The 18,333-nt window shown below is 38.2% G+C and overlaps 4 protein-coding genes and 1 pseudogene across 4 annotated transcripts; 3 read left to right on the forward strand and 2 right to left on the reverse strand.

The window, feature by feature from the left end:
• Window positions 1-134: 134 nt before the first annotated feature.
• Window positions 135-5,326, reverse strand: LOC140037157 (putative tRNA pseudouridine synthase; annotated as a pseudogene).
• LOC140037158 (uncharacterized) lies at window positions 4,806-6,876 on the forward strand. Its single transcript, XM_072081355.1, has 4 exons — window positions 4,806-5,306; window positions 5,888-5,995; window positions 6,107-6,298; window positions 6,688-6,876. Exons 2-4 carry the CDS (start codon window positions 5,909-5,911, stop codon window positions 6,874-6,876), a joined length of 468 nt encoding a protein of 155 aa, XP_071937456.1. The 5' UTR covers window positions 4,806-5,306; window positions 5,888-5,908.
• On the forward strand, window positions 6,867-8,692 carry LOC113729825 (VAN3-binding protein). Its single transcript, XM_027254085.2, has 4 exons — window positions 6,867-7,522; window positions 7,669-7,773; window positions 7,889-7,993; window positions 8,282-8,692. Exons 1-4 carry the CDS (start codon window positions 7,123-7,125, stop codon window positions 8,455-8,457), a joined length of 786 nt encoding a protein of 261 aa, XP_027109886.2. The 5' UTR covers window positions 6,867-7,122; the 3' UTR covers window positions 8,458-8,692.
• Window positions 8,693-8,897: 205 nt separating this feature from the next.
• On the reverse strand, window positions 8,898-11,607 carry LOC113729828 (uncharacterized). Its single transcript, XM_072077965.1, has 4 exons — window positions 11,068-11,607; window positions 10,636-10,689; window positions 9,770-9,895; window positions 8,898-9,494 (listed from the first exon to the last, which is right to left on the reverse strand). The coding sequence occupies exons 1-4, from the start codon at window positions 11,458-11,460 to the stop codon at window positions 9,312-9,314; spliced, it is 756 nt and encodes a 251-aa protein (XP_071934066.1). The 5' UTR covers window positions 11,461-11,607; the 3' UTR covers window positions 8,898-9,311.
• A 1,532-nt stretch (window positions 11,608-13,139) lies between these two features.
• On the forward strand, window positions 13,140-18,205 carry LOC113729829 (uncharacterized). The gene is made up of 10 exons (XM_027254092.2): window positions 13,140-13,874; window positions 14,059-14,137; window positions 14,286-14,380; window positions 15,023-15,127; window positions 15,213-15,292; window positions 16,141-16,231; window positions 16,379-16,486; window positions 16,743-16,829; window positions 17,513-17,581; window positions 17,675-18,205. Exons 1-10 carry the CDS (start codon window positions 13,635-13,637, stop codon window positions 17,825-17,827), a joined length of 1,107 nt encoding a protein of 368 aa, XP_027109893.1. The 5' UTR covers window positions 13,140-13,634; the 3' UTR covers window positions 17,828-18,205.
• Window positions 18,206-18,333: the final 128 nt, after the last annotated feature.

Raw genomic sequence — 18,333 nt, forward strand, 5'->3', positions numbered from 1 at the left:
CGTTGCACAATACACCCCGAAATATGTTTATAGGCACTTTACACCCAAGCTCCACTGAAAAGTAACGAATCTTTACACACCGTTTATTTTATCACACAAATGACAACTTTATCCTCAGATAATAATTGAACGGACAAAAGCACCCTTTGTTAGTGTTGCTCATTAACTAGTTGGAAAGAGGGCAATTCTGCTCCGCAAATCGAGATCTCTGCATAATTCATACCATACATGCGCGCCAACTTTCCACAATAACACTGAAAAATCTTTTTGAAGTGGGCAGCACTAAGTTTATCCCTCTCATCAGGTCCATACAACCATCGTGCAATTGGCAAAGCAGAATTTTGTTTCTTCAAACTTCTTCCATCCTCACTATAGCTGCTTGATGGAGATTCACAAAAAGAAGGTCAAGAATCATAAATCCTTTTGACTAACTCTGGCGCAACTTTTTGCCCATTGATAGGCTCAACTCCATCACTTTTGTCAACTGTATCAACTTCTTTCCCTTCAAAAACTCAGAGGCTGCTTCCTCATCAGATGATCTTGCTCCCTTGTCACATATATTAGAACTTCTGGTACGTAACTGTTTCCTATACTTGGCTCTTATTGTAGAAAGGATGTTCTCCCTACACCACCCGTAATGACAAAATAATTATACGAAATTCATTCTTTAGGTGAACTGTCCACGAAATAGGTTAACAATGACAATTCAACGAATTTCAGTGAAGTTCTGGCGGAGAACCATAAATACTAACATGAATTACACTGACATTCTTTTCATCAATGTGTTATTAAGGACTTACTTCTACTGAACATGGAAAAATATTTTCCTTCTACATTTTAAAGGGAAACCTCAAACTAGTAAGTGGCATAAGCAAAAGCTTCAGCAAGGAATAGTAGACTGTCTACTTACTAAAAACAGACCTCAAAAGAATTCAGGATTCCATTAAATTCTGATAAATGCAAATCAACTTAGGCAGCAGTAAATTCATTCTTTATACCAATAATTTCAGCAGGAAGGAGATGAGAATATTTGCGGACATCGCATTCCCTTCCGGCATCAAAGCTCCTGAAAATCTCCCAAATAAAATAAATGCCACTAAATTGTAAGAGCAAAAACATCGTGAAACAAAGAACTCCATAATTTTGAACAGGCAGCAGTAAATGAAAGAGATATTGCAATCTGGTTACAATATTTCTCCTTGTTTCCTGCAAATTCTCTACTAAACTATCTGTAATAATATCAACAGAGCCACGCAAGAAGGGTTCATACAGATATATCAATATCCTAGGTGCTTAAACTTAAAACCGAGTTGCGCTCATGAATCAAATGCACCACGCTCTTTAAATTCATATTGTCTGATATTCTAAAGCATCAGATTGGAAACTAACTAGAAAACTGAAGTGTCTCCTGTAGACAGCTACAAATGTAAGACGTTGAAATGAGTGGTAAAGACACAATACAAAAACTCGCCTTTGTGATGGTAAAATGCTGAACACGCGGATGTTTTCTGGAAGATATGAGTTGACATAATTAGCAGGAGCAATTCCGCTGGGGTCATCCTTCTAAGCCTTTTCAGGGATTTCCATTTTAAAAGATATCATCGTAGCCAGCGAATGAACCTGAAATGTATATTATCTTGAGAGACCAACAACCAGCCAGGAACAGGTCATGTAATGCAAAATATCAGCATAAATTGGAGTTTGAGAAACATACTCCTTTATCAGTTCTGCTACTTCTTGCCCAAGCAATTTTCTGCAAGTCTCCAAAGTTACTATCACGAATTCCGCCAGCTTTATGAATTGCCTTCTCCAGTTCACCTTCAATAGCTGCATTACGGAATTGTAATGCTTTAGCCCAATTCCATCCATGCTAGCTATGCTGATGAGATATGTAATATGGACGAGTCAACAATACGCTATACCATTAGAATGGTAGAGGTTGTCCCCAAAAGTTGTTTTCCCACCTTTTTGTGAAGGTCAAGATAATCAAAAGTCTCTTAAGGTTCTTAAACTGCAGCGAATGCAATTATAAAAGTTTCACAGCAAGCAAAAGCCTGCACTCCTCCATATAAAACAAAATCCAACCAAATGATCGGGAAATATGTCGATTTGAAAAAAAATAATAAGAACAAAATGACCATTTTTGCCAATAAACTCACCAAAAATTTTTGTTTTTAAGCTCAAAGTCTAATTGGCTCAACCAAAGACATTAAAGAAGCAGAATTGGTCAAGCAAGACTAACGATCAAGAAAACAAATGAAGCACCCAGCCACGAATGACGATGCCATAAAAACTCAATCCAAAAGGGAAATGGGAAAAAAAAAAAAAAGAAACTTACTGGGTAATGCATGTTCATCCCTTTGCATTTGCAGACCTGCCCACCAACAATCACTATTTAATGAGCAACACTAACAAATCACACCAAATTTGAGCGGGCAATTCTGTCACTATTTATCACACCAACAATCACTAATTATATTCGTTGGAAAGAGGGCAATTCTGTCAGCAAATTCAACGGATAGAAAGTGCAAGCCACGCGCTTTGTTTCACCGTGAAATATGTGAACGGTCGTTTTCTTAGGGTGTAAAGTACCTATAAACATATTTCGGGGTGTATTGTGCAACGGCTATGAAAGCTCACGGGGGTTTTCTGCATTTAACCCTTAATTTTATGGTGTATTTTTCTATTGTTAGATGCGAGCTTTTTCAGAGCTTGATTGTCCGGTGCATACACTTCCCACCGAAAAAATTAAATTGAGATGAGTAATGATAATGATACATACATTAATAATAATAATAATATATATATTATTAGTATATAAAAAGTTAATCGATATATTATATGTTGTTCGATCTGTTAATTGAGATTTCAGAAGAAGTCGGCGGCCAAAATTACCATTATCTGCACCTTAGTGTCACGTACCTTTCAACCACAAGATTCTGAAAGCCTCGATTTGTAAATCTTACAAGTGGAATAACTGTTTATCATAAAATTACTGCTATTACCACTACTTTCATCACATTATATATTATTCCACGGCTAATTTCTCTGCATTGAATGAAATTTACACACTACTACTACTACATTTCATCTCATTATATTACTCTACTGCTAATTTCTTTACATTGAATAAAATTTACATATGGTATAAATGATGGTTATGAATTGGCATATTACATTTGGAAGAAAAGCAATTTTATCGAATAGTAAGCAGGTCAAAACTGCTTTAATACCGGGTATTAATAGGCAATATGATTCCAAAAAGGTATTGGGCACCGCATGTGTGTCACATAGCATGTCACGTGATGAATCATTCTATCATCACAATGAGTGACATTATTAGGTGATTTTTGATTGATAGTAACTCGTTGTCGCGTTACCTTTGTTTGGATCTCCTGTTTTTGGAGTATTTTTCAAATACAATAAAAGTTACAACAAAGTACTCTAAAAGATAATCTAAAAATTAGTTTAAATTTTTTTAAAATTTTACCAAATATCTCATAATAAAGTGTCAATAAAAAATATTTTAAAATATTTTCTAAAAATATTTCAAAATATACTCTAAAATTTCAAAAACACTCCCAAAAACAGCTAATCCAAACGGAAGTAGTTAGTATTTTATCTTGGATTTCCCAAATTTAAAGGCCTCAATAGTGTCTCCTATAAAAAATGTACAAGTTTCTTGCGAAGTCTGCCAGACGTGGATGGTGCTTCGATGGATTCGATTCTTACAGGATGCACGCATCCTTGTTGTTAGGGGTGGATTATCCGTTGAGGACAGCTGGAGTGTATAGACTTTGAGCCGCCGGGGAAATAAAAAACTCATCGGCTAACTCGCGAAGGACTATGGCCCTTTGGCAACTATAGCGGGTACATTTCAAACTGAGGGATTGGGAAGGGAAGCCTCGTCCCCGTTGCCCGATTGGCCTATTCCTTCTGCCCACTCTCAAGACTCCACGCCTGTGTGTTGGGTCTTATCATTTAAAGTTAAAACTCTGCCGCCTTACCTTCAGCTTTGTTCGCTCTTTTTAGATTTCACATATATTTGTGGGGTGTTTGAATAACAATTATTTGGCCAAAAATTATTTGTTTATATCACAGATATAATTTTTAACACATTTTTTTTTATCTCATATACATCACATCATTTAGGGTGTGGTTGCAATAGGAAAATTTAAAATTTTTATAAATGCCTCGATAAAATTTTAAATCTAAAAAAAAAAACTTGGAAAATATATCTAGGGTGAAAGTTTTTAAAATACAACATTACAATAAAATTTTTAAAAATACTTCTAAAAACACATAATCCATACAAATCCTATGTTATTTATCTTTATTAGTTTTGAAACTTCAAAAAATCTCACGTTATTGGGGCAGGGGCTTAGGAGAGAAATGAATAATGGAATTGTCCCATAAAAAATCTAAGCCTAAACTTGATCATCAAAACACTAAAGAGACTTGGCTATCGCTGTGTTGCAATCTCAATATCAAAAAGATGCCTACAAATCCTTTGATACCAATGCATTGATTTATATACATTTTTTCTGGAAAAACTTCAAAACATTTTTTTTTTTTAACTATCTTCTTTCTCACTAACGCGTCTTCAACAATGATATTACAATAAAATTTTTCTCAACGTTATAGTATTTTTAGGAAAATAACCTTATAGTACTCTTTGGAACGTGATATAGGCGACCAGCCCAAAGGTCGGTGGTTTCATACGACCAATTCACCTAGTTAATTTTCTGCATAAAATAAAATAGGGATTTGAGCGTACCATTACCATCCCAATTCCCACACGTGAAGTTGTGGTCCAAGTTCCATTTCCATAGCCTATAGTTAACTAGCATTCAAGATTCAACTGCGGGAGCCTCCTTGGGGTTGGGGCACCATGCATGACACAGAAGCATCGAGGACATCGCCATCCAATCATCCATTCATCCATCTTGTTGGCTGTTGCTACTCTACTGCAGTTGAGTATATAGCATATAGTGCATCTTTATATGTGTAGGCTAATTACGTCTTTCTCATGCTTCCCAAGACCACGACATTCCTTGCATTCGATGCAACACAAAATCTTTACTAAAATTAATAGACCAATCCACATATGGACCTGAGCTGAAAAAACTACTAATCTATGAGGTTATTTTTTCTTTGTTTCCCCTTCAACTCTTACTTAAGCATCAACATAAAAATTCCAGTTGGTCTTCGCTTCTTCCAGTTGCAGTTTTTGTTTTCCAGATCCACAAGAAACAATCGATGAGCATCCATCGTCCGCAACCCAGACAAGGACAATTCCAGTTGGGGTAAGCTCCACTTTTTCCATTTTTTCTTTTTTTTCCCCTCCCCCCGGGCGGGTAGTCCTACGGCCTCCACCCCTGTAATCACTGCGTTTCGTTCCTAATTCGGTCGCTTGGTCATTATATCCTTCGGACTGGCCAATACAATACAGCTTTCCTCTTTCAGAAGCTTCTTTTATATTCCTCACAGTACATTCCAGTTCCGTTCAAACCAAAGTCTAGGCTGTAGTGCTGGGATCGCTACTGATTCTTGGTTTGAGTAGAGATGAGACGACGACCAGCCAAGCTTTTGATCGATCTTACCGGTTAAAAAGGTAACTGGGAATGCTGCACTTGCACTTGCATGCACAGAGATTCGTGTTTCTTGCTGAAAGCATTAACCTGCTGCTTGAGCATGATTCTGAATCTGATGCGAGTTGACTGCACACCCAGGAGGACATTGAGTGGATGTCTTTTATAGGTGCAGTCGTTACCGTCTCGCAAACTACACGGGAAAAATGTAGAGCTTTATTGACTCTCTAAATAATATTCAATTGTCGTAGGAAACTTTGGCTCATTCTTCAGCATTTTCTGATCACAATTCGCAGGTGAAATAGCTAGTTCTTGACATGGACGAAGCGCCGGAGGAATTGAGAATAAGGGGAACATCGCTCATAACTCAACACAAGTCGTCGCCACTGTCGTTCCACCGTCACGTGAGTTTTATTACCTTCACACGAGTCCATACAGCAGTATCTTATCTTCCAATTCCTTCCCACGGACTTGCGTTCTTAATTAACTATCATCCTCCTATGAAATTGTGTCAGACTCAGACTGGCAGCCCAGAGGATTTGTATTCGACCAGAGCTCAAAAGCACTTTAAGACCACAAAAAGAGCTCTGGCCTCTCAAATTGAAGAACCAATGGATACTCCTGAGAGCCCTATCAGTGCAATGGAGTTCCTGTGCAGACCATGGAGTCCTTCTGCCTCCAACTTCCTGCAGTTATTTCCTTCAAGTGTGAGTTTGCTACTTCCCAAAAACATGCGTAGCACAAACGATGCGCACTTAACAAGTTCGTCCTGTTAAATTGTTCACTGACCCAATGAAGAAACAATCTAACAACGAAGACATAAGAAACTGGGAGTGTTTGGGACCATCTAAGATTGTGATCCATCCGTGACCGCAACCATGAAGTGGTGGCCCCATGTCCAAACTTTGACATTAATCCACTTCAGTCTCTCTTTTGTCCTTCTGCTAGTAGTTTCATGCTTTCTCGAACTAGGTGAATATGCATTGAACTTGTAATGAGCACATACCGAATTTGATCCAAAGTTCACCGAGTTCTGAGCTATAATCGGTACACACAAAATGTGGCATTGAATTTGTAGAATCTCTCGTTTGCCCAGTATGACAGGGCCAGAGCAGAAGATCATGAAAATCAACCAGAAGAAGCATTGAAGCACACCCCAGAAAGGAACCAAGTGCTTATAATCAACGAGAAATTCAGTAGAGTAATGATCAATCTCTCCCATCAATGTTCAGGAATTCATTCGTTTATTAGTAGTAATAACCAGCGATTTCACAGTCATCCCTAGCCTTGGAGGTGCAAGAAATTTGCCAGGTGATATTCAACTGAAACAGACCTGTGTTACAACTCTTTGAATGCCAACTTCTCTAGAAAAGAGATTCAAGTTAGTAAACGTTTTTTCTTCCCAAATTTGTGCTCCGGCCTTGTTCCCCACAGCTAGTCCAGTGCTCTTATGCTCATAGGATAGGTTAAAAATCATCTAGTTGTACTCTACATTCCTCATCTTGATATTATGTACATTTTGGTTATGTAGATGAACTTGAATCACGTGAAAGGATGGCCAAAAGGCAAATCGCTCTCTGGCTTCTTCAGATCTTGTAAAGAGAAGAAGAAAGATGAAATTCGATGCCACACGGCCAAACTACATGCTGCACTTTCACTTACAGAGCTTGCTGCAGCAATTGCACGCTTTGCAACCAGTACCAGCACAGAAGCACAAAACATCAACCGAAAAGGCAATGGTGAAACAAGGGCAATATACGAGGAAATGGGAGGTGCTGTTGCTACTGCAGCAGCATTGATGACTACTGTATGTGCTGAGGCAGCAGAATCTTTAGGTGCAGATAGAGCTCAACTTGCATCTGCAGTCAATTCTGGCCTGGCCATCGGTAATCCTATTGACATGATGGCAGTAACAGCAACAACATCAACATGTAATGTTAATAAATTTTCTTCTGTCCAACTGCATTTCCGTTCTTGTACATTTCTTCCTCTTGCTATGACCCTCTTAAGTAAATGACTCATCGACTCTTAGGAACTTTAACTTGATAGATGATGTGGAATAGCTCCTAATTATCAGGTTTAAGAGGTGCTGCAATTCTGAAATCAAGAACTATGGCAGACTCCTTGAGGATCCAAGGGCTGCTTAGAGCTTGCACTGAGATATGTATAATCACCCCATCAGGTAAATGAGAAGTGTATGTTTTATAAAAGGACGTGCACATGGAAATGTTTGATGCAAGAACATACCCAACATAAAAGGACTTCTGCTTGTGAAACTGATGTTTTATAAAATGCAGGTCGCAGAGAACACAAATGGGTCACCATACATTCAAAGCCCAAACAAATCACACTGTCCTTCAAGAAGAAGTATTTTGGAGGAACCCTATCAATTTCGAAAGAGTGTATGGCCTTATTTATTCTATTTCTGATTTTGTCAGCAAGGAAAATAACCCCTTTCACCCAGTCGTTGACTTGTGTCTCCTCTTTTTTTTTTTCCCCCTGTAATCCCTCTTTCCAAACCTTGGGGGGCTTATGGCTAGTAGGTCACTAGGTCTCTGATATATTTCTTGTCATCATTTTCTGGTTATGAGGGATGGAAGGCAGTTCGCAAGAGATGGATATTTTCTCGAAACAAAAGAATAGGGTCAATGGAAGCCTAACATAAAACCTAATACCTTTTCCTTTTCCAGACAAGCTTATCTGTATCGAGGAAGCAATGGAAGGCGAGGAATACTTCTTCCTAAGTTTGAGGACAAACAATGGCATCATCAAGCTACTATTCAAAGATCAGACGCAATTGAACATCTGGATATCAGCCATTTCCAGTCTCCTAAAGATGGCACAACCCCAGCCATTTCTCAGCTAAGAAGTCACCAGCATCGTACCATCCATGATTCAGTTCCAAGGGAAACAAAACACAAATCAATTAGCCTATAGCTTGATGGCTGTGATACTTTCTTTTCTGTATGTCCCATTTAAACAGCTTATCCATATCAGGGAAACAATGGAAGGTGAGGGATACTTCTTTCTCAGTTTGTGGACAAAACAATGGCATCATCAAGCTACTACTTGAAGATCAAAAGCAATAGAACATCTGGACATCAACCATTTCCCAGCCCCTAAAGATTACAACCAGCCATTTGTCAGCTAATTAGTCACAACCATTTTACCATCCACCATCCAGTTACAAGAGAAACATTACAAAAATCAAATACCCTATATCATGACTCTTAATACTTTCTTTCTGTTATGTCCTATTTAATTGAATACAATTCTACAGAAATTCCATGAAGCGGAAAATAGAAATGAATAAGCAAGACGTATTTATCAAAATTGAAAAACTCAAAAAGACTATTCCCCGCTTTAATGGAACAGTGACATGGTCCACAAGGACAGTTGTTGTGAACAGTCAATTTATGCATTCATCACCTTTCTTCTAAACACTTTTTTACACCTACAGAAATAGCAACACTGACCATACAGAGACCACAATGCACAACTATAGGAAGAGGAGGAAGAATTTTTGCCAAGCACAACTAAATACACAGCTAAAACATTTGAATTCCTTAAATATTTTTGCATGACATCCTCAGTGGATGCAGACCGAGTCTGGCCACCTGGTATTTTTAATTCATAGTTGAAAGATCTGAAAATCAATCTTAGTTTTGGAAGACATCATCAGTAAAGATACCCTCAGAGGAGCCACTTGGTATTCGAAGTTCATTTCTCCTCGAACTCAACATCAATTACATCGTGTTCAGACTTTGAAGAGGAACTCGAACCTTGGCTCCCTCTTGAAAAGAAGTCACCTTGAGGCTGCCATACTATATTTCCACAACTTGCACAACGAACCGTCTGGTTTTTATATCCAGCAAACTGTCTCCTACATGCAGGGCATGCTCCCTGCTCATACAAACACGATAAGTACAGACGCATTTTTAGGTAATATTCTTCTAAGAAGTCACATTTCAGTAAATGGTAATTCTATGCAAATCAGTAAATTATTCCTGGCACAGAAATTCTGCCACAAGGAACAAAACTATTCTGTTAAAGCCCTACATCCCTGAGGGAAAGAGTACATCCAATGTGCATTCACATGTAAACTACTTATGGAAGGAAAAGCTTCACTCTCATCCCTGATGTACAATTGCAAAGAGCCACCAAAGAATTCCATTTACCTTGATGACAAGATTGTTGGCGACAGCCCCTATTAAAAGAGGACCAGCAAATGGCAGCACCCACGTTGCAAATATCAGGAAACGAAACAGCCATCCAGAAAGAGCAAACCACAGGAAGAAAATTGTCTACACACAGAAAATTATATTAGCATTTTAGCATGACATGCTAACATTTGAGCGTGTTATTACTATAGAAATATCAGAAGGGTATGGGCCACATGACCTGGGACAGAGACAGATAAAATAGATTCAAGCCACAAACAGAAATATCAATTATCTATGCAACTATAACATTCTTCTTTGTATGCAGGTCTGCTTCGATTTCTTTCCTTTATATTCATCCAGTTAGCTATATAAATTTTTATTGTCGATGTCTAGCCAGAAGATTTATGATTTAGCATATATGATGTTACAAAAACTTTTTTGCATTGTTGACATAAGTAAATATTAGGGCCAAAGTGTATGCAGAAAACCTAATTTCAAGCTTCCACTGAGCATTTTGGTTGAGCCAATTTCCATTACACCTTAAACATCATAGATGATTTTGGTTTTTAGCTTTTTTATATTGATGCATTTCTTCTTTCTTACCCAAGAAAAAAAAAAGATGATTTTGGTTAAGCCTGTTAGCAGTAAACCTTTAAACTTTCAGAAGATTTAACTTACTTATCACTGATATCAAATAAAAATGTCCCAAGACAAGCAGCAAAGAGCCCTTGAACTAAAAAAAATTCAACCAATCTTTGGATTATAAGATACACGTAACACTTCAAGCCTCCAAGTTGTGATGCTTAATGAAGAAGATTACTCGATGCTGGAGCACATAATTTCAATCCAAAACTAAGGTAAAGAAATACAGTGATACTTACGGTAAAACTTTTTCCCAGTGGAGTGTCAAGAAAATCAATGAACTGCTTTCTGTTCTGCAAAAATAATCCCCACAAAGAACAGAACAATGGGATTATTAAACGCTCACTTAAAACGGCTACAAGTGACTTAAAATCTGAGAACTAATTAGCTAATATGACATTTAACAGATCGTGCTACTCAGAAAATGCTTTCATGGTATGTTAAATTCAACTAGTTCAACAGGCTTGGAAAGAAAAACTATCAGTAGGCACGACCTGTTTGGAATTTGGAAAGTTAAATAAAGCTTCAATGTCTTTATTAAATTAATCTTTAAAAAAAAAAAGCAACAATCTTTTGACCATGCATCATCTTGTAAAACGTAGAAGACGAGAAAATGCTTGTTACTGGAAAGAAAAAGAAAAGGCCAGGAAAAAGGATGCACAAATACAAACCCTCGGCCAATTCCTACTGAAATCGAGAGAAAAAGTCCGCCAGCGCTGGGTGAGCTCGAATTCACGATCGATTTCCCGGGTACGGTCGGCAGCAGAACGAGTGACAGCGGAGAGGCGGCGGGAGACGGAGTATTGGCGGTCTAGGCGCTCGGCGGTCTTCTTGGTCTCGTAGAGGAGCTGTTCGAAGCCATCATTGGCCCTCCGCCAGGCGTCCCTCCAGGCCTCGCCGGAAGTTATGCGCCGAGCAAAAACATCAAAATCGCTGCGCCTAAAGGCCTGTACTTTGGAAACTTGGCAATGGAGAGGGATGAATTGCTTGTGGTTCTGGGCTGGACATAGACCAATGGGTTTTGAAGGTACAAGATGCTGCCATGGTAGGGTCGCACCCATCATCCCTCAAATTCAGAGTAGTTGCTCCACTTTGGGATTCTTTACTTCTAGTCCTTTTTTTTTAAAAAAAAATAATACCTGGTTCGGGAGATTAGGACAGAAAAAGGGATAAGAAGAGGGCCTGTTTAGGTTCGAAAAGAGGAAGAAAGAGAAAAGACGGGAAACTGTGCATTTCACATAAAATTTAGGAGTAATTTCAGAAGCCTCCCCTGAGGTTTCTAACACTTTCACTAATCTCCCCTGAGATTTTAAAAATAACACTACTAACTTCCCCTTAAACTTTACATTCATATCCCCTTTTGAGCCTTTGATTATAGGGATAATTGGAGAAACCTCCCCTGAGGCTTTTAACATTAGCAATCACTGCCTCTTTGGTTTCTAAAATAGCACTAACCTCCTTAGGAGGAAATTGGATCTATTGCTAACAATAAATTGTATGAATTTACTTTATATCCTAACTAATTGCATATTCGATACAAACAGCATAAAGGGTAAATCTGGCACAAATTTCTGATCTCACTCCTTAAAGGTAACTTTTCTGACATGAACCGAATATGCAACACAATCCTTAAATTCAAGGGTGATCAGTGCTATCTTCTAAATTACAAGGAATGTGAGTGTTTGTGTCAGAAACATTAGGGGAGGTTTATGCAATTTTTCCTTGATTATAATTTCAAGGCATAAACAAGCATTTGAGTGCAACTTTTCTTTCCTTTTTTTTTTTAAAAAAAAATTTTAGTGCGAGTACATTTTTATTTTCGACTGTCCAATTGAAGGTTAAACATGCCATTCGCCTTTCAAAGCGGCGCATTTGCAAGTACTATAAATAGTACACAAATTCCTTCCTCCTCTCCTCTCTGCTTAGCAATATGAATATGATGATATTATGATGAATCAAAGCACTCACTTTAACTACGATCGCTCAAGATTCTATCTTTATCCAAACTTCTTTTCTTTCTTTAAAGTAATTCATAAGAAGAAGAAGAAACCATTTGGGTTTTCTTTTATCCTTTCTATGCCCGGGAGGGATCACATGTTTTGAGTCTGACAGCCAAAAATTTAATGCTAAGGAGAAGAGGAAGGAATGGTTGCAGACTTGCAGTGCAGCAGCAAAAATGATGGCCTCTCGTAGTCGTAGATGCTGGACTAGTTTGGGGGTGTAAAATTGAATTTGTAGGGAAGGCAAGAGGTATTGGAAAGGAAAGAGCAGGTGGAGGGAGGAGGTATCGATTTAGGCCACCTGCTCGCTGGCCGGAGAGTACCGGAAGAACCTTCCGCCAAAAGTCGTACTCGTACATGCGACCGACTCGTAGACGCGTCCGTTGTGTGGCTGCTGCGACTTCTTAAGTCGTTGGCTGCAAGTTGGAACTGGGAACCACCCCCTCCCCCCACCAAAAAAGGAAAAACTAGCGTACCTTTTAAAATAGAACCGTAAAAATTGACGCAACATAAAACTGAAGCATAGAACTGACAGAGGATGTGGATCCGCTAGTCCCAATCCTGAAACATAATAATAAAACTGACTGTGCATTTATTCATCAACACAAAAAAGGGTAAGACAAGATTCATAAGATGGCGAGAAAGAAAGATAATTTTCATCCATCCAATTTAGATCGATGGATGATATAAAACCTGTTCCTAATGTCCGATCTTTAAAAATTAATAATAATAAAATTTTCTTTGAAGCTAATAATAATAATAACAGCAGCAGTTTATGCCTGCGACACAATATAGGAGTGGAGTACACAATCCAGCCACCGCTCACCGCCCTAGGTTTCTTTTTCCCTAACAGCACCGCACCCACCGCCTTCTTTTCTAATTCAACCTGCTTCCCTTTATAAAGTAGCAGCAGTGGTTAGTACGGAGTACAATACTGACTGTTGTATTTCTTTCTTCCACCAATCACCCGCCCCCGACCTGCCCCCGCCACTACCACTACTAGTACTACCTACTTATTTAAAAAAATGTTTTTTTTTTCTGAATATTTTTTGAAAAAAATATTTATGCACGAAATTACGCATACCATCTCGAATAAATAAACTGAGAAAACCTCGGAGTTGGGAAAATCAACAGGGCAGGGCGGGGGAGGTGGATTGCGTGGTGAAAGCATTACTAGATTCATAATTTTTTTTCCCTTTCTTTCTCTTCAATAATAGAATCTTGATCGGGTCGGGCAGATGGGGGACACTACGGTCGGCGACATCTCCAGCTCCGACCGCGCCCTGGTGGAGCAAGTCTCTAGGGTGGTGGAGCAAGCCAAGGAGCTCCAGGACCTCTCCGCCTCTTTAATCTCCCGCACCTCTCGCGAAGAAGACTCTCTCCGTCAGAGAGCCAATTCCCTCAATTCCTCCATCCACTCCCTCCGTTCTTCCATCAGGAAATCCAATCTCCTCCTCGACTCGACGCTCGCCGAAAAAGTAATGTCCTTTTTCCACCGCATCTTCTTCTTCTTATTATTATTATTTTCCTTTTTTTTTTAAAAAAACTATTGATCATCCTGTAATTACTAATTTAATAGCTTCCGGCAGGCTACGTTTTGTATTTATATGTGCATGTATTGAGACTCAAGTTTTTGCTGTTTTCTCCTCCTTTTTTTTTAAGTTGGAAGAGGAACTCTTTAGAGCTAGGTATCTACTGAATGAAGGAGATGCTGCCGCATTTCTTCCCAGCAAATCTCATGGTTGGTACTCTTCCCACATGCTCTTTCCATAATTGCTCCATACCTGCTTGTCACCGCGAAGATAAAGATATCGAATACTTCACATTGCTTGTCACGTATTAAACCAACTGCCAAGTGTATATATAGATCGGGTTGCATTCAATTGCAGGGCGGTTCTTAAGGATGTTTCTTGGTCCAATTAATGTTCGCGCAAACAGGAAGGATGTTCAGTTGAAAGTCAAAGAGGAATACAATAGCTTTAGAGTATGTCTTCTTTCAGTCTCTTCATAAATGTAACCCCCCCCCCCCTTTTTTTTTTCCTTTTTGCACTAGCCCAATGTGATTTTTTTTCCTTCTGAAATTAGCTAGAGTTATTGATTGTGGAATTGCAGTTTTGGCAAAGTAGGATTTAATAGTCATATTGGATTGTTTTGTTGATCATTTCATGTGGTTGATTTAAAGGTAAAGTTTGAAGCTGTATCTGCTGTTCACTAGATTTTTGACACAGTTGATAGTTCTTTGCTGCAAGATAGTCCTCCATGGTTAATTCTTAGCCAGACAGTGATCCTAGCATGCCCGCGACACACATTTGATTTTGTATTTCTTTGGATGAGAAGTCTTGGACCAGGATTTAGGGAACTTCTTGTTAGTCATCCGGGGCGCGGGGGGGGGGGGAGTGTATAGAAATTGAACTCCTGACTTAAGCCTAATCAGAAACTTTCAGCTGTTTGTTTGACTCCTCACTTCTTGGAGTGTGTCAAATTTATTTTAGAAGGGGAATCTGATTATGATTTGATCTTGATTGTGAACAAAATGCAGTTGTCTAGAGTAGAACTTAGGTGGCATCCTTTTTGCCCTTTTTAATGACTGAAAAAAAAAAAAATCCTCTTAACCTCTCTTGAACAGGATAGAACAGCATATCTGTTCCTTTTCTTCCCGTTGCTGCTAATTGTTTTAAGGTCGTGGATCTGGAATGGATGTCTTCCGGCATTGCCAGTTCAACTTTACCAGGTAGCAGTCTTTAATTGATTTAGGTTCTTCTTTGCTGATTTTTGAACTTATGATCAAGAACCTTGCTCTTGATAATCTATTTCAGGCCTGGTTGTTATATCTCTATACTGGTTTGGCTTTACGAGAGAACATACTGAGGGTCAATGGAAGTGATATTCGCCCATGGTAATCAAATTCAGCGGTCTGCTGCTTTACATGGAATCTTTTTTTTTTTTTTTTTTTTTAAATCCCTTCTTGGGTTCATAGTCTTGTCATCTATGGAATGCTTCAAGATTCTTTCCGTTCTTCTTGAATTCCACAAGGACATCGATATATAGAAATGTGAATCAGATGCTAGAGAGCAATAACATGAAAGGGCACAAACTTTGATACAGAGTGGGTAATTTGCTAGTAAAGATGGAGTGCAGAGTTGAAACACAAGTCACACCTTCTGAGGAAACTAGACTTTAGTTGAGCATTCCAATAAATCAGTTATATTACTGAGTCATTTTAACCATCCTCAATAGCTATTTAAATTGACACTTTTGATGTTCTCATGGATAATGGCTTGAGCTAATATCTAAATATGTGTGTGCGTGTGTATATTTCTGTGTCATTAGTTGTACAATTTCTTCTGCTTCTTACCCAAAAAAAGAATCAGCAAAAGGGAAAACTCTTCTTCACAAAAGACATTGGTAGTATGGCTTTTTCTTGGACCTGATTGTTCAACAAGGGACTGGATGTTTTACTTGAATTGCACTATTACAGTTACTCAAGTGTCTTTACATTAGATTTTTGTTCTCTGACCTTCCTGTTCTGTACTAGTTACTTTGTCTTCAACTTGTAAATGCTGAAACTTGATTTTTGATGCCCCTATAACAAAGATGTTCTCCTTCATATCAAAAATGACAAAATTCAAATGAAAATGCAAAAAAATACATTGTCTTTTCTTCCTCTGTGGCATGTCAAGCCTTCAAGCAATAGCTAGTTTTTAACCAATTTGGTCATGAATTTTTTTTTTTTTTTTTGGGCAGGTGGATATACCATCATTACTTTGCAATGGCAATGGCACTTATAAGTCTTACTTGGGAGATAGAAAGAGGGCCAGATTGTGCTCAGAAGCAGGTACTAATACATACACTTAGAGAATAAAACATGCATTTACTTCTCCAGTCTAGGAAAAAAATCACTTGCTTTAATTCCATTTTAGGGTTTTCTTTCTTCTTTTTTTTTTTTTTTAAATAGAGATTGGTAATGACAATATGCTTGCAGAAAGGAGTCCTACTGTACTTGAAATGGGCAATCATGCAAGGAATTGCCATGCTTCTTCAGAATAGATATCAACGACAAAGATTGTATACTCGTATTGCTTTGGGCAAGGTATAAGAGAATGCCATAATTGTCCTTTTGTGTATGTTTTTGTTCTTTTCTCTATATCTTGTGGATGTAAATCTCTAAGAAAAATTATGTTGCCTAAAATAATTGGGAATTTTTATGTAATTTCATTTCGTTTAAACAACTTTGTAGTAACTTATGCAAAGAACTAAATAGTGTATGAGTCGCTGGTCCAAAGTTATTGTGGTTCTGGGTGAATGTTATATTTGAAATTTGCTGGAGTTGTTGCATTTACTTGTAGGCTGGCAGAATGGACGTAGTGTGGGGTGAAACTGCTGGAGTGGAGGGTCAGTTATGGCTGCTATGCCCGATACTGTTCATCTTGCAGGTAATTTACTTTGGTCAACGCAGATGATTTTTATATTCTAGATCACACCCTGATGTAGAATTAGGTTGGACAAGACATATGTAAGCTTTCACACTTTATAATTGATTATTGGGCCATGTTACTTACATTGTTGAACTCAACTAGGTCTTCTATTGTGTTTATCTTTGATAATTACCACTTTTCAGTGGCAATGTTGTTCAACCTTTTAGGCTCTCCTTAGAACTTTTTCAACAGGATGGTGCATGTATATCACATTTTTTTTGAAGGAGATGCTTGCAATAATCAAAGTCTATTGGCCCTTTGTTAGGTTTAGGTTAATGGACTTCAAGTGCTGAAGGGCTGAAAAATGCATAAAGTCACGTGACATTTCATAGTTATGAACATTTCTGAGTTGCTTATATTATTTTGTGGTAACTTTGGGTGAACATGAATATGCCTGTTCTCCTTTCATGCCCAATGGAACCATAAGAGGATTGAATGTCTGATATCAGAAAGTGTAGCAGGAACAAATTAAGACATGTTAGTTCGGTGCAACCCTGTTGGATTGGATGTAATTGATTTATGGCTTACTAGGGATGACTTGCATCTGTACAAGTTTAATCTTCTGTACTCTGCATCACTGGGTGAAGAACAATATTGTTACTTAAATCTCTTAAGAAGAAATCTTTTACTCTTGGCTTCAGGGTTTTGAAGCATATGTTGGACTACTGTTGCTTAAAACTGCGTTTCTTGGTGTTATATCTGAGTGGCAGGTAGGTCTATTTGTACATCATTAAGTGGTTCTGCAATGCTTTTTTCTTTTTACGTTGCCTCAAAATATGGATTAATCACATGTGCAATGGCAGGTGATCACCTGTGGGATCCTCTTGATAATCATGGCAGTTGGGAACTTTGCCAACACAGTGCAAACACTTGTAACCAAATCTCGGGTTAAAGCTAAAATGAAGAAAGGCAAAAGCAAGCAAGAATTGGATCAGGGATCTGGTAAGCATCAATGAGTAGGAAAACTCGGTTCCTACTTGAGTTAGGACTACAATCACTGGAGGAGGACTTGACCTGATCTGGTGTTTTTACATTGTGGCCCTCAGATGTTACGTGAGTAGGTTTCTGATGATATATCTGACTTTGACCTCGGATTATGGAAATTGGAGTAGAATATTCAGTCATGAGATGTGTACCAAAACTCAAATCCTGTTCATGCGGAATGTTCTTGTGCATTTTAGTGGTTGGTCTAGGAAGTCCTGCTGCATTAAAAGTGTACTTTTGATTGATTGCTTCCAGCAAAAGGCTCTCCAGAAGTTTTGTTTGCCTGAGTGTTCACAATTCGATTTCTGTACTTTTCAAAAACCTTTAATGCATCTTACTGTTCATATTAACCTTGGATGTAGCTATGGACCTATGGTTTATTTTCTCTCTTTTTTGTTTTTCATCTAATCAAATATGCAACTATTTTGATTGGTTGCTAAGCAGCTCCCAAAAAGCAATGGATGTATAAAAATGGTTG

Source organism: Coffea arabica, chromosome 2e (genome assembly GCF_036785885.1).
Source record: "Coffea arabica cultivar ET-39 chromosome 2e, Coffea Arabica ET-39 HiFi, whole genome shotgun sequence".
NCBI classification, from domain to species: domain Eukaryota; kingdom Viridiplantae; phylum Streptophyta; class Magnoliopsida; order Gentianales; family Rubiaceae; genus Coffea; species Coffea arabica.

Excerpts from the sequence above, each read along its gene's own strand:
- LOC113729828 (XM_072077965.1), bottom strand. The coding sequence starts at position 11,460 with ATGATGGGTGCGACCCTACCATGGCAGCATCTTGTACCTTCAAAACCC. Across the intron at positions 10,690-11,067 it reads TCAGTAGGAATTGGCCGAGG|AACAGAAAGCAGTTCATTGA; the intron begins GTTTGTATTTGT and ends TTATTTTTGCAG. Across the intron at positions 9,896-10,635 it reads CACTGGGAAAAAGTTTTACC|ACAATTTTCTTCCTGTGGTT; the intron begins GTAAGTATCACT and ends TTCTGTGTGTAG.
- LOC140037158 (XM_072081355.1), top strand. The coding sequence starts at position 5,909 with ATGGACGAAGCGCCGGAGGAATTGAGAATAAGGGGAACATCGCTCATA. Across the intron at positions 5,996-6,106 it reads CACTGTCGTTCCACCGTCAC|ACTCAGACTGGCAGCCCAGA; the intron begins GTGAGTTTTATT and ends AAATTGTGTCAG. Across the intron at positions 6,299-6,687 it reads TGCAGTTATTTCCTTCAAGT|TATGACAGGGCCAGAGCAGA; the intron begins GTGAGTTTGCTA and ends TCGTTTGCCCAG.
- LOC113729829 (XM_027254092.2), top strand. The coding sequence starts at position 13,635 with ATGGGGGACACTACGGTCGGCGACATCTCCAGCTCCGACCGCGCCCTG. Across the intron at positions 13,875-14,058 it reads ACTCGACGCTCGCCGAAAAA|TTGGAAGAGGAACTCTTTAG; the intron begins GTAATGTCCTTT and ends TTTTTTTTTAAG. Across the intron at positions 15,128-15,212 it reads TGCCAGTTCAACTTTACCAG|GCCTGGTTGTTATATCTCTA; the intron begins GTAGCAGTCTTT and ends AATCTATTTCAG.
- LOC113729825 (XM_027254085.2), top strand. The coding sequence starts at position 7,123 with ATGAACTTGAATCACGTGAAAGGATGGCCAAAAGGCAAATCGCTCTCT. Across the intron at positions 7,523-7,668 it reads AACAGCAACAACATCAACAT|GTTTAAGAGGTGCTGCAATT; the intron begins GTAATGTTAATA and ends CCTAATTATCAG. Across the intron at positions 7,774-7,888 it reads ATGTATAATCACCCCATCAG|GTCGCAGAGAACACAAATGG; the intron begins GTAAATGAGAAG and ends TATAAAATGCAG.